This window comes from Lepidochelys olivacea (assembly GCF_965140295.1).
Source record: "Lepidochelys olivacea isolate rLepOli2 genome assembly, chromosome: 5".
Taxonomy (NCBI): domain Eukaryota; kingdom Metazoa; phylum Chordata; order Testudines; family Cheloniidae; genus Lepidochelys; species Lepidochelys olivacea.
Genome location: NC_140415.1, coordinates 70,081,745 through 70,095,496, shown reverse-complemented (window position 1 = coordinate 70,095,496; position 13,752 = coordinate 70,081,745). Strand labels below are relative to the sequence as shown.

The 13,752-nt window shown below is 41.4% G+C and overlaps 1 protein-coding gene across 7 annotated transcripts in view; it reads left to right on the top strand.

Moving 5' to 3' along the window:
• The window catches only part of PJA2 (praja ring finger ubiquitin ligase 2), a 125,235-nt gene that overhangs the window by 93,368 nt on the left and 18,115 nt on the right, over window positions 1–13,752 (top strand). For all 7 annotated transcript variants that reach the window (XM_084629257.1, XM_084629258.1, XM_084629260.1 and 4 more), the window contains exons 5-6: window positions 4,922–5,107; window positions 6,941–7,052. In XM_084629257.1, the coding sequence (XP_084485383.1) occupies window positions 4,922–5,107; window positions 6,941–7,052 (298 nt within the window). The remainder of the gene's footprint in view (window positions 1–4,921; window positions 5,108–6,940; window positions 7,053–13,752) is intronic.

Here is a 13,752-nt window from a genome sequence, read left to right as displayed (position 1 = left end):
CACAAAAAAGTGGGTCAGGGCCAGTGTGGCTGACACTTTATTTAAAAAAAAAGGGGGGGGGGCAAACCATGGGATTGAAGGGCCCCTAAAATCACCTAATTGCAGCGGGAGAAAGCACATCTGCTGCCCCTGTAGGGGAAGTCCATATAGGTCTGTGAGCAGCAATTGAAGAACAGCAGAGGGCAGGTTTACACTCCCAAATACTTGAAACCCTGTATTGCTGGGAGACAGCGTACGCAAAATATACTGAGTAATGAGGGCAAAAGGGAGGGGCACCTGCTGCAATATTTCTCGTCTGCCCTCTTCCCTCTTGCCCAGTGGTTCTCAAACTTTTGTATTGGTGACCCCTTTCACACAGCAAGCCTCTGAGTGCGACTCCCCCTAATAAATTAAAAACACTTTTTAATATATTTAACACCATTATAAATGCTGGAGGCAAAGCGGGGTTTGGGGGTGGAGGCTGGCAGCTCACGACCCCATGAGGGTCCCTACCCCCAGTTTGAGAACCCCTGCTTTTGCCAGACATCTCACTGGGAACTAACCACTCTGTCAGAATGTTATAGCCTCTGCAAGATTATGGAGAGCTGCAGCCTACCAGGTACATGAATTTGAACATGAACTGCTCTCTCTCTCTTCTGCTACAAACACGGTTACCCCAGTTTTTCACTGCAGTGGGGCAGCCTGTTTGAAGTGTAGTGTGTGGTGAGCAAAGCTATAGGCTGTATTTACCCAGCATTCCTTGCCTATCCCTGCTTCTGTCAGACATGGATTTAGCATCACCATCTTTTTGAGAGGGAGTATAACTGAGGTTGGAGAAGCTGTTTTATCTCACTCTGCCTTCTACAGTTGAAAGGGACCACTAGATTGCAGTGAGAAGTCAGGATAACCCTGAGTGCAATAGGAGGGAGGGAATGGAGAAAATCAGATCACGGATGATTATCCTGGGCAGAGCTAGCCCTTTCTACATGATGTAACTTGTTCATTTCTTTATAAGTTCTTATACTGCCGTCATCTCTGTAGTATATGAGAGGAGTTAGTGCCCAGTGTGGGGAAGGGGACTATAGGCAGGTGACATCTCAGGGGTTTTGTTGGTGCCTGTTCTCTCCTATTCAGGTACTTGTACTGAGCCCATCATAGCGATATTGGAGTATCTTCCTGCCCCTACCCCAGTAATGTAGCATACTGAGTCCTATTCAACCTCTGATAGTTGCCGAGATTGCAGGAGAGGCATAACAATTGCAGCAGTTGAGTTGTCTCCTGCTGTCTGTCCTCTGCTGCAGATAGACAGGTTCCTTCTATGTTCTTTCAAGGAATCAGGGTTATTTCTGATTTCTGGGGATGGGGACTCGGTGAGGCCCATAACCTCAATTTTCCATTACAGCAGCACCTTAAAATGCCCGTTAATGGCAATTACAGACCTTGACCCTCACTGACTGGCAAAGTGAGCAGTCTAGAGCCAAACACTAACTTTTTAATTAAATTTCTTTAAATGCTATTAAAGACTATCTTACCTGAAAAAACAGTAACATGGGTGATGTCAATATATTAGTTCAACTTTATTCTCAGTTAGGGACCCAGTAATTTATCAAATTTAATCCTGGTGTCCCTTTCAGTGAAAAATTAATTGAAAACTTACAATTCTTTTAAAAAAGTGAGCAAGAGTTTAGGTGTTCTCTGAACTAAGCAAAAGCTTAAACTAAACGAAGCATCTTTCAATTGAGTTAGTTCAAATGTATTGAAAAACTCATTTAACACCAGTGTAGACACAGTTTTACACCTTTTAACTCAACTTCACCTATCATTCAACCTGCTAAAATCAAGCTGAAGGAGTGTGTATATTCATGTTACATGGAGTTTTCAGTTGAACTAACTTGGTTTAAGAAGGCACCTATTTCTCTTCTCTAAGCAAGGCCTTAAAGGCCATTAGGGATAGCTCTGTGGTAACAATTGGCAAATGTTAACTCTTATTAGCGTCTTCTATAACTCCACCTATTGTGCATCTCCTGCTCTCAACGCCACATTGTACCCAATATTATGTGTACTAGTTATGTATTGTTCAGCCTAGTACCTGTTGTCCTAAGTTGCAGGGTTTCCACCACTTATCTTGTGAGATTATTGCACAGTTTAAATTTTAATGTAAAAAAGCTTTTCCTGAGATTCAGCCTAAAATTTGCTTTGTTGATTTCACCTCTTAGTCTTGGCTATATACCTGTGTACTATCCTAATTAAATAATTCCTGATCATTCATGTTGATTTTTCTCTGAACTTCCTCCAAATTGTCACTATCTTTCAAATAAAAAAATCAGGAATCAGTATGATGTTCAAGGTGCAGTCACTCCAGAACTTAAAATGCAATGTTTAGCCATCTCGTAGCAGATAAAACAGTATCAGGAGACCTGTAATTGACACCTGTTAGCTCACGTAGGTATATGCTTGTGGCAAAAAATGAGGGTGAGCAGATGCTAAATCCAATGCTTTTCCTTTTACTTTGTGCCAAACTATGATGAGATGTGTGCCAGCTGTTAATTGGGCTTGCTTCTAGCAGTTGGAGCTGCTACTTTTCCTTTAGTGGCCCCATCTTGATTTCCAGAATCTAAGCTTTCATTTAACAAAAGTTTAGCTTCTCTACTCTAAAGGCTAGAGACTTAATCTTGAAAATGAGTGTAACCCATGCAGTTTTGCCTCCCTAGGTCTCTAGGCAGCCTGAAACAATAGCACTGAGAATTCTGAAAAAAGAAAAGGAGTACTTTGTGGCACCTTAGAGACGAACAAATTTATTTGAGCATAAGCTATCATGAGCTACAAGCTGTAGCTCACGAAAGCTTATGCTCAAATAAATTTGTCCATCTCCAAGGTGCCACAAGTCCTCCTTTTCTTTTTGCGGATACAGACTAACACGGCTGCTACTCTGAAACCTGAGAATTCTGAGTATCCTTTCTTCATCTGGTGTGCTAACTCTCTGGGGCTGCTTGATTTAAATGTTAGTTTAAGTATTTCATTAGTGATGAAAACATGCCAGAAAGAAGGATGGTCCTCTTATGGTCATCTTCTCAATTTACTATGTGAAGCATCTAATTTTGGCAACAAGAGTGTGTAGTTCTTGGGTTGATGGTGGATGGAGCTTGGGAGAGTACCATCTCCTTCTGCTCTCCATCTGACTTCTACTTAATATTTGGATTCCAGAATCATTTAAATGTATTGTCTGTTTTCGCAAGTGACTTGCCAATGGAACAGCTATAGTATACTGATATTCTAGTATATTAATGTCTATAGCTAGTAGGTTTTGCATGTCCACCAAAGTAGATTTCAGTTCTACAAGGATAAGCACCTTATTCAATCAGGTTATGGATTGAAATATAGGAAGAGAAACACCATCAACAATTGTAAAAATAGGAATGAAAATGTATTTAAAAGATAAACCAAAAGTGAGCATGACACACAGACTGTATTAGATGCTGAAAAAACTAAAATGTATTTGTATCTTAAATGACTCAGTATCCAACTCTGTGTGAAATAAAACTTCACTCTCCTATACCAATTTTGATCTGAAAGCACTTTAAAAATATCCCAAATTAATTTCATAATATCCCTGCTCAGGGTAGGCAGGTTTTAATCCCAGGTGAAGGATGTCTGAGGCATAGAGACAAAAAAAAAAAAGTTTGCTCATGGTCATGCAGTAAGTCCAGTTGCAAAGCCAGGTAGACTCCTAACTCCAGTCCAGTATACCAATGACTGGATATATGTACTTTGTTGGGCAGTGCAATTTTAATTTTTTTGTTTAAAACATATATTATGCTGACTAGACTTCACACAATCAGTCCAAAAGGGTTATGATCAGAGTACCCCTTTTTTCCCCCATTGTTGATCCAGTTCAAAAGTACAAATCTTGGGGCAACAATCAAAGTGTAAATTTAAAATATTAATTTCAGATTTTCCCTGAGAGCATAAGAATTTTCCTATGATTTTTCCCCAGATTCCTATTATATACAACAACATATACAAATCTACCAGTGAGAAAATGGAGTGCCTCTCTCTGCCTGCCTTATATTAACAGTAGCAAAGGAAATGGAACTGTTTAGTGCTATTCTCCAGACAGGCCAGTTGGCCAGTCTACAATTTTGGCTTTCCAGCTCCACTGTTGCAAGCTGGACTCCTGTTCTTGGTCACCAATCCCTTGCTTGCTGGTTCCATGGAACATTTCAAAGAGATTGCACTGTAATCCAGTTAACTGCCCTCTTGTAGGGAAAGATGGATAGCAAAATTCAGCAGGAAACTGGGCCCTGGCTGGACAGTGAGACAAATGCCTGATTCTGGCTGCAACAAAATAGCAAGTTCTGCAGTAAAAATGCTGATTTCTGTGGCATCTTGGGGAAAAGCCAAATTCCATGACCACAGAATTATGGCTGTCACGGAGCTCTGATTTTTGGTGAATGGGTCAGGTGATACCTCTCGGAGCTATTGTCTTAGGATCTTGGCAGATGACATTGGATTCAGAGTCTAGTTCTTCTGAGCCTTGGTCTACACCGAGGAGGGGTCCAATCTAAGTTACGCAACTTTGGCTACATGAATAATATAGCTGAATTTGACGTACTTAGATCGACTTACTGTGGTGTCTCCACCACAGTGAGTCAACCGCTGCCACTCCCCCATCGACTCTGCTTGCGCCTCTCGCGGTGCTGGTGTACAGGAGTCGACGGGAGAGTGCTTAGGGGTCGATTTATTGCGTCTGGACCAGACACGATAAATCGATCCCTGCTGGATCGATTGCTGCCCACCGATCTGGCGGGTAGTGAAGATATACCCTCAGTCTGAGAAAGCTGCATTTACAGCCCTTAAGAGTAAAAGAAGTATCCTCCATTATTTACATTTACTTTAGAACTTATTTTGTTTAAGTTACAGCTTTTCTAATATTTGTTTGTAGGGAACAGACCTCTTTGGAGGAGGGAGAGATTCCTTGGCTGCAGTACCATGAAGAAATTGAAAGTAGCAGTGATGAGGAAAATGATCCAGTTAGCCATTTTGTGCATCCAGGATTTTTCATGTTGGATGGGAACAACAACCTTGAGGATGACTCCAGTATGAGTGAAGACCTAGACATGGAGTGGAGGTATGCACCTGTGCATAAAAGTGATGGGTTCTCTGTGTGAGATGATATTAATGGTTAGTTTTTCTGTCATCTTGCACTTTGTGCTATATTTAGGAGGCCACAAATTGAGCATTGTTCTACTGCTTAAACAAGCCGATGATACTGGATTTTCAGGGTTAACTTGCAATAAGTGCTGTTTCTTCCAACAAGAAGACTAAGACGTGTCATATTGCTCAGGTTCAAATTTTAAGATAGTTCTGATGTACCATGTAGTTATTTCAAATTGGAGATCCTGTGGATGTAATTTTGGGTTCATTTCCAGGTTGATAAGTGCCCCTATATAAATGTTGTTATACACATTTTTGATTACATAAGAATATTCATCTAATTGAATGTTGACGTATATATGATCTTGGTAAAGGTTTTTATTTTGTAGTTACTCCTCTGCAATTATAGGGATTTAGATCTGCATTATAAACCTTGTCTTATTTCTCTTTTCAGTGCTATGCACATAGAAATCATTTTTACATGTTTCTTTCCATTTCAGTGTTAAGATTACTTAGAAATATTGCAAAATATCAAGATAATTACAATAGGAGTAGGAAGATGACTTTGCCTCCATATGCCATTCATAAGACCATTACTAGAATATTGCATACCCAGTCTGGTATCCACATTTTAAAAAGAAAATTGAAAAATTAGAGAGTGCAGAAAAGAGCCTCAAAAATAATTTGAGGGTTGGAGAAAATGCCTTAGAATGAGAGACTTAAGGAGTTCAATCTGTTTAGTTTATCCAAAAGGAGAGTAACAGGTGACTTGATGACTGTGTATTAGTAGCTTTATGGGGATAAAACAGAGGGTGCCAAAGAGCTGTTTAATCTAGCAGAGAAAGGCTTTATAAGAACCAATGGTTTTCATTTCATTTTTTTTTTAACCTTAGGAATATCAAGGCTGGTTTTCCAAGTACAGTGTTAACTTTCAGCCCTTAATTGAAAAGGTGGGATGTTGAATTTTTAAAATAGTCTACATTCAAAATTTTTAGGTGTTTAAGTTCAAAAGTGTGACCAAAAACAGTTTTAAGCAGCCTAATTACAAATCCTACCTTTACAATAGTTCACCTTTCACTTTTATTGTTGTGGTGACATCACAGTCTCTTCCAGGCTAGACAGGACCTGAGTTCCTAATGTAGAAAAATAAGCAGGAAATAAACTTTTTTGTTGGGAGAGGAGCAAGAGCTTTCAGAGTGTGGCTTAGCATCATGAAGACCTAAAAGGCACAACCCGAAGTCTTGTTTCAATTTTTTGGAAAACAAAAATTGGTAATATCTTTTAGGGTTGATAAGAAAACAGAAAGCATATCCCTTATACCTAGCAAATGCTGATACCTGCATCTTGCAATATCTGCTCATATCAAAGCCTTGTCACTAAATTATACTGATGAATTTATAAAAAGTAGCTCTAAAATAAATTGCTTTTATTTTTCATGTGCATAATATAGAAAAGCATCAGATACAAGGTCAGAAATTGTGTCAGAAGCCTTGTATGGGTTTGTTCCATTGCAGAGTGTACAACTTTACTTAAAATAGATGTAAATGTTTTTGAAAAAGTATAGACACACAGTGTTTAGTCTATCTGAACATCTGTGTGCAGAGACATGAAGCACAAAATTTTCAAATGGGCATACTCCTGACTGATTCACAAACATCCTCTAATTGACATATACAAACCCAGCTTTTATGCACTCCTTAGGATTTGTATGCAGTATAGTTGAATATTTGAATATAATTGAATATTGTTAAAGCTGCACTTAAAATGGAGGCTCTGTTTCCTAATATTGCATTTTTGGTGTTTTCAGACTACTTGATGAATTTGGTGATGGCCTAGGAGTTGCTCAAGCCATTTCTTATGTGGATCCTCAGTTTCTCACATATATGGCACTGGAGGAGCGTTTGGCACAGGCCATGGAGGTACTGAAATACGATTTCTGACTTCTGTGTAAAAATAAAAACGGAACACATTAAAATGACTTAAAACCATGTCACCAGACTAGCTTAAAGGAGCCTAAAGATGATAGTTTTTGTTTTGTTTTGAGTAGTAATGCACCAGTGTGTTCCGCATATATGGTCCCTGTGTGTATTAATTCATATCCGCTCACTTTTTAATGACACGCATTTTTACTACTTTTTATACTTGTAAGCTCTGCTGATCTAAACAAGTATGAAACAGTGAGCTAGATGCACTTACTAGTGTGTTATCATTTCCTAGTGCATCAGTCACTTAGGTGAAAGTAATCATGAAATGACACTTTCATGATCCAATGGAAAGGAAGGATGGAGAGCAGCAGAATAAGGCCAATGGACTTCAAAAAAGAATACTTGAAGAAAATCAGAGAATTAGTGGGTAAGGTTCCATTGGGAAAAAAAATCTAAGGGAAAAAGGAATTCACAGGAGCTGGCAGTTTCTCAAACAGTATTTAAGGGTGTTGAGGGGCAGTTAACCTGCTCCAGTGGAAAAAGGCTAGGGTGACTGGGGAAGCAGCCACAGCTGGGGCTATGCCCTGTCAGGCCACAGCGGACTTATAAAAGGGCTGTCAGTCAGGAGCTGAAGGACCTAGCTGCCTGGGAGAAAAGGGTACCTGAAGCAGAGCAGGGCTGAGGAAAGGCAAGAGGAGCTGGGGAGCTCCAGTCTGACCTTGTTAGGGGCCCAAGGCAGGTACTGGGGCTAAAGAGGTGTAGCCCGGGGATAGGCAGAGGCAGCTGGTCCAACCCCCTTACCGATGATGAGTGGCCATTACAGACTGCAGTTTGCCCCAGTGAGAGGGGGCTAGATGACGACTGGCAGAAGCCACGGAGGCAAGATGGTCTTAGAGGGTTGGGGATTCCCCTGGGAAGAGAGACCCAGAGTGTGAGGGTACAGCTGGGGCAGAACCCAAGTTAAAGGGGCACTGGGGTCCAGGAGGGACACAGGGGCCTTAGGCAGGTGAGCCACCAGCTGGCAGAGGGTGCTCCAAGGCTGGAAAAGAGCTAATTCCCAGGATGTGGGATGCTGATGAGTCATCGCTCTGCTACGAAGGCACAACAGCAAACTGTCCTGATGCAAAGGAAAGATAAGAAGAAGAATAGTAAGAGGCCTGTATGACTCCATCATGAGCTCTTTACTGACCTGAAAATCAAAAAGGAATCCTACAAAAGGTGGAAACATAGCCAGATTGCTAAGGATGAATATAAATGAATACCACAAGCATGTAGGGACAAAATCACAAAGGCTAAGGCACAAAATGAGTTACACCTAGCAAGGGTCATGAGACAGTAAGAAGAGGTTCTATAAATACCTTGGGAGCAAAGAAAGACACAGGAAAGTGTAGGTCTGCTACTTAGCAGGGAAGGAGAACTAATACTAGATGGCACCAAGAAGACTGAAGTGTTTAATGCCCGTGTTACCTCAGTCTGCAATTAAAAAGGAGTGAATGGTGTCCAGATGTTTAACATAAGTAATATTAACAAAGACTAGGAAGGAATACAAGTCAGAATCGAGAAAGTACTGGTTGAAGAATATTCAGATAGCTTAGATGTATTCAAGTCAGCAGGGCCTTACAAAATTCATGATAGGGTACTAAAGCAATCTTTGAACCATTAGCAATTATCTTTGAGAATTTACTGAGGATGGGTGATGTGCAGGAGGATTGGAAGGGGCGTATAGTACATGACTTTTATAAAGGGAAACTTCAATATCTGGAAAGATACTGCAACAAAGTATTAAACAATCCATTTGTAAGCATCTAGAGGATAATTGAGTGATAAGTAATGGCCAATATGGATTTGTCAAGAATAAATAAAGCCAGACAAACCTAATTACTTTCTTTGACATGTTTACTGGCCTAGTGGTTGGGGGTGAAGCAAGTAGATATGAGATATCTTGATTTAGTAAAGCTTTTGGTTTAGTCCCATATGTTCCCCTAGGTCCCATAGGGAAATGTTGCCTAGATGAAGTTAGCATAGAATCATAGAATATGAGGGTTGGAAGGGAGCTCAGGAGGTCATCTAGTACAACTCCCTGCTCAAAGCAGGGCCGATCCCCGACTAAATCATCCCAGCCAGGGCTTTGTCAAGCCTGACCTTAAAAACTTCTAGGGAAGGAGATTCCACCACCACCCTAGGTAACTCATTCCAGTGTTTCACCACCCTCCTAGTGAAAAAGTTTTTCCTAATATCCAACCTAAATCTCCCCCACTGCAACTTGAGACCATTACTCCTTGTTCTGTCATCTGCTACCACTGAGAACAGTCTAGAGCCATCCTCTTTGGAACCCCCTTTCAGCTAGTTGAAAGCAGCTACCAAATCCCTCCTCATTCTTCTCTTCTGAAGACTAAACATCCCCAGTTCCCTCAGCCTCTCCTCATAACACATGTGTTCCAGTCCCCTAATCATTTTTGTTGCCCTCCGCTGGACTCTTTCCAATTTTTCCACATCCTCCGTGTAGTGTGGGCCCCAAAACTGGACACAGTACTCCAGATGAGGCCTCACCAATGTCGAATAGAGGGGAACGATCACGTCCCTCGATCTGCTCGCTATGCCCCTACTTATACATCCCAAAATGCCATTGGCCGCCTTGGCAACAAGGGCACACTGTTGACTCATATCCAACTTCTCGTCCACTGTGACCCCTAGGTCCTTTTCCGCAGAACTGCTGCCGAGCCATTCGGTCCCTAGTCTGTAGTGGTGCATTGGATTCTTCCATCCTAAGTGCAGGACTCTGCACTTGTCCTTGTTGAACCTCATCAGATTTCTTTTGGCCCAATCCTCCAATTTGTCTAGGTCCCTCTGTATCCTATCCCTACCCTTCAGCGTATCTACCACTCCTCCCAGTTTAGTGTCATCTGCAAACTTGCTGAGGGTGCAATCCATGCTATCCTCCAGATCATTTATGAAGATATTGAACAAAATCGGCCCCAGGACCAACCCTGGGGCACTCCACTTGATTCCGCCTGCCAACTAGACATGGAGCCATTGATCACTACCTGTTGAGCCTGACAATCTAGCCAGCTTCCTATCCACCTTATAGTCCATTCATCCAGCCCATACTTCTTTAACCTGCTGGCAAGAGTACTGTAGGAGGCCGTGTCAAAAGCTTTGCTAAAGTCAAGAAACAACATGTGCACTGCTTTCCCTTCATCCACAGTTACTATAAGGTGGATATGCAACTGGTTGAAAAACTGCACTCAGAGAATAGTTATCAATGGCTAGCTGTCAAACTAGGAAGACCTATCTCATGCGGTCATGCAGGGTTCTGTCCTGAGTCTGGTACTAGTCAATATTTTCATTAAAGACTTGGTTAATGGACTAGAGACTACTCTTATAAAATTTGCACTTGACACCAAACTGTTAAGGATTGCAAGCACTTTGCAGGACAGGATTAGAAATCAAAAGACCTTGACAAATTGAAGAATTGGTCTGAAATCAACAGGATGAAATTCAATAAAGTAAAGTTAAATGTACTACATGTAAGAAGGAAAAATCCCATGCATAAATACAAAATGGGTGAATAACTGGCTAGGTGATAGTACTGCTGGGTGTTGTAGAGGACCACAAATTGCATATGAGCCAGCAATGTGAGGCAGTTGCAAAAGAGACTAATATCATTGTGGGGTGTATTAACAGGAGTGTCATATGTAAGACACAAGGGGCAATTGTTTTGTTCTGCTTGGCATTGTGGAGGACCCATCTGCAGTGTTGATTCCAGTTTTGGGTGCTCAAACATAAAGAAAAATGTGGACAAATGGGAGAAGCTCCAGAGGAGAGCAGCAAAAATTATAACAGGTTTAGAAAACCTGACCTATGAGGAAAGGTTTAAAAAAATAACCCAAAAAACTGGGTATGTTCAGTCTTGAGAAAAAGATTGAAGAGGGACATGATGAGTCTTCAAATGTGCTGTTATAAAAAGGATAGTGATCAGTGGTCCTACTGCAGGTAGGACAAGAAGTAATCAGCTTAATCTGCAGCAAGGAAGATGTAGGTTAGATATTAGGAAAAACTTTCTAAATCTAAGAAAACAACAAGGAGTCTGGTGGCACCTTAAAGACTAACAGATTTATTTGGGCATAAGCTTTTGTGGGTAAAACACCACTTCTTCAGATGCACTTTCTAAATCTAAGAATAGTTAAGTATTGGAATAGGCTACCAAGGGAGGTTGTAGAATTCCTGTTATTGGAGGTTTTTCTTCGTGTTTGCATCCATGTGTTCAACTCAGGTATGTACCCACCCAGCACACCAAAGCCAGAGAACTTTGCTAAGCAGTATCTATACAGGCTGTGCTCCTACCCATACCTGCATCAGTTCCTTCTCACTGCCCAGAGCTTGAGTAAGAGTGCTCGTTGTGGTTTTTACCTCAAGCCTTGTTTCACGGTGCTGTCTGTGGTTTCCCCCCCATGTATAGTTGTTAGTTGTCGTTCGAATAGTAGTACCCTTAGGTTTAGTTTACTAATAGTTAGGATTTTGCCTGGTGTGATGCCCTCACTGTTGTGTGGTGTAGCGAACCCTTATAGTGACTCTCAGACTTGTTGGGGGAAGGGCACGTTAAAGAAATCTGCAAGTCCTTCAGAAGAGAGAGGCAAAGAAATGCAGATGGCCAGAAGCTTTCACTTGAAGCAGTACCTTCTGGAGCAGACCATGAGGTTTGCTTCAGCACTAGGGACCTCCAAAGATTGCCAGACCCCTTAGTGGCATCTCAGCCAGCATGGGCTGTTGTTTGGCCAGGTTTGGATTCCTCTTCCAGGAGGAAGAGAGACTGTCTCCCTTCCTCTGGTCCTCCTAGACAAAGATCTCATAAAATGGACCAGAGCTAGGAGAGGTTTCTTCTCCCCTTCTAAGAGGAGTGCAAACCAAGACCATGATTCATCTGGTACATGAGATAGAGCAGGGATGTCTACCTGTACTCTGGTACCAACGTGTGAACTCTGTACTATTGACTCTGGTACTCTGGCGTATTGGGCAGTATCAGACTTGTTTTGCCTGTCTGTTCCTGACTGTCCACTAATTGAGGAATGTTCAGGTGTGGTGGCTTCTTCTTCAGTGTCCTTTGTGCCATGTGAACTTATTACAGACATGACGTTGTTGACACCTTGTTCTGCAGCTCTTCCAATTTAGGGCGCAGAGTTGAGGTTGCCCACCTGTTTGGTACTGAGGGGCTTGTCGGGCTGAGGGGCTAGATCAGATACAAACTTTGGGAAGGCAGTTCTGCAGTTTTCTATAAGTAGTCTCTGATCTCACCTCCTACTCATTCGCTTGTGAGTCACCTGATCTCAACCACTTGAAGAAGAAAAGACAGTTACTTGGTATCTCATGACATATTGATTAAGAAACTGGAATAATATGAAATTAACATGGCACACATTAAATGGATTAATAACTGGCTAACTGTTAGGTCTCAAAATGTAACTGTAAATGGGGAATCATCATCATCAAGCATGTCTGTTTCCACTGGGGTCCCACAGGAATCAGTTCTTGGTCCCATGCTATTTAACATTTTTATCAACGACCTGGAAGAAAACATAAAATAATCACTGATAAAGTTTGCAGATGAGACACAAATTGGGGGGAGTGGTGAATAATGAAGAGGACAAGTTACTGGTACAGAGCAACCTGAATCACTTGGTAAAATGGACACCAGCAAACAATATGTGTTTAATGGGACTAAGTATAAATATATATGTCTAGGAACAAAGAATGTAAGACATACTTACAAGATGGGGTACTCTATCCATGGAAGTAGTGACTCTGAAAAAGATTTGGGAGTCATGGTGGATAATCAGCGGAACATGAGTTCCCAGTGTGACACTGTGACCAAAAGAGCTAATGTGATCCTGGGATGCATAAACAGGAAAATCTTGAGTAGAAGTAGAGAGGTATTATTTTACTTGGCACCAGTGTGACTGCTGCTGGAATACTGAGTCCAGTCCTGGTGTCCACAGTTCCAGAAGGCAGCTGATAAATTAGATAGGGGAAGAGCCACAAGAATGATTGAAGGATTAAAAAACAGTGATACTCAAGGAGTTCAATCTATTTAGCTTAACATGTTATGAGATGACTTGATGCCAGTCTGTAAGTATCCACATAGGGAATAAATATTTTTTAAATAAAAAGAAAAGGAGTACTTGTGGCACCTTAGAGACTAACCAATTTATTTGAGCATAAGCTTTCATGAGCTACAGCTCACTTCATCGGATGCATACTGTGGAAAATACAGAAGATGTTTTTATACACACGAACCATGAAAAAATGGGTGTTTATCACTACAAAAGGTTTTCTCTCCCCCCACCCCACTCTCCTGCTGGTAATAGCTTATCTAAAGTGATCACTCTCCTTACAATGTGTGTGATAATCAAGATGGGCCATTTCCAGCACAAATCCAGGGTTTAACAAGAACGTCTGAGAAACGGGGGCGGGAGGGGGGGTAGGAAAAAACAAGGGGAAATAGGTTACCTTGCATAGTGACTTAGCCACTCCCAGTCTCTATTCAAGCCTAAGTTAATTGTATCCAATTTGCAAATGAATTCCAATTCAGCAGTCCCTCGCTGGAGTCTGGTTTTGAAGTTTTTCTGTTGTAATGTCGCAACTTTCTTGTCTGTAATCGTGTGACCAGAGAGATTGAAGTGTTCTCCGACTCGTTTAT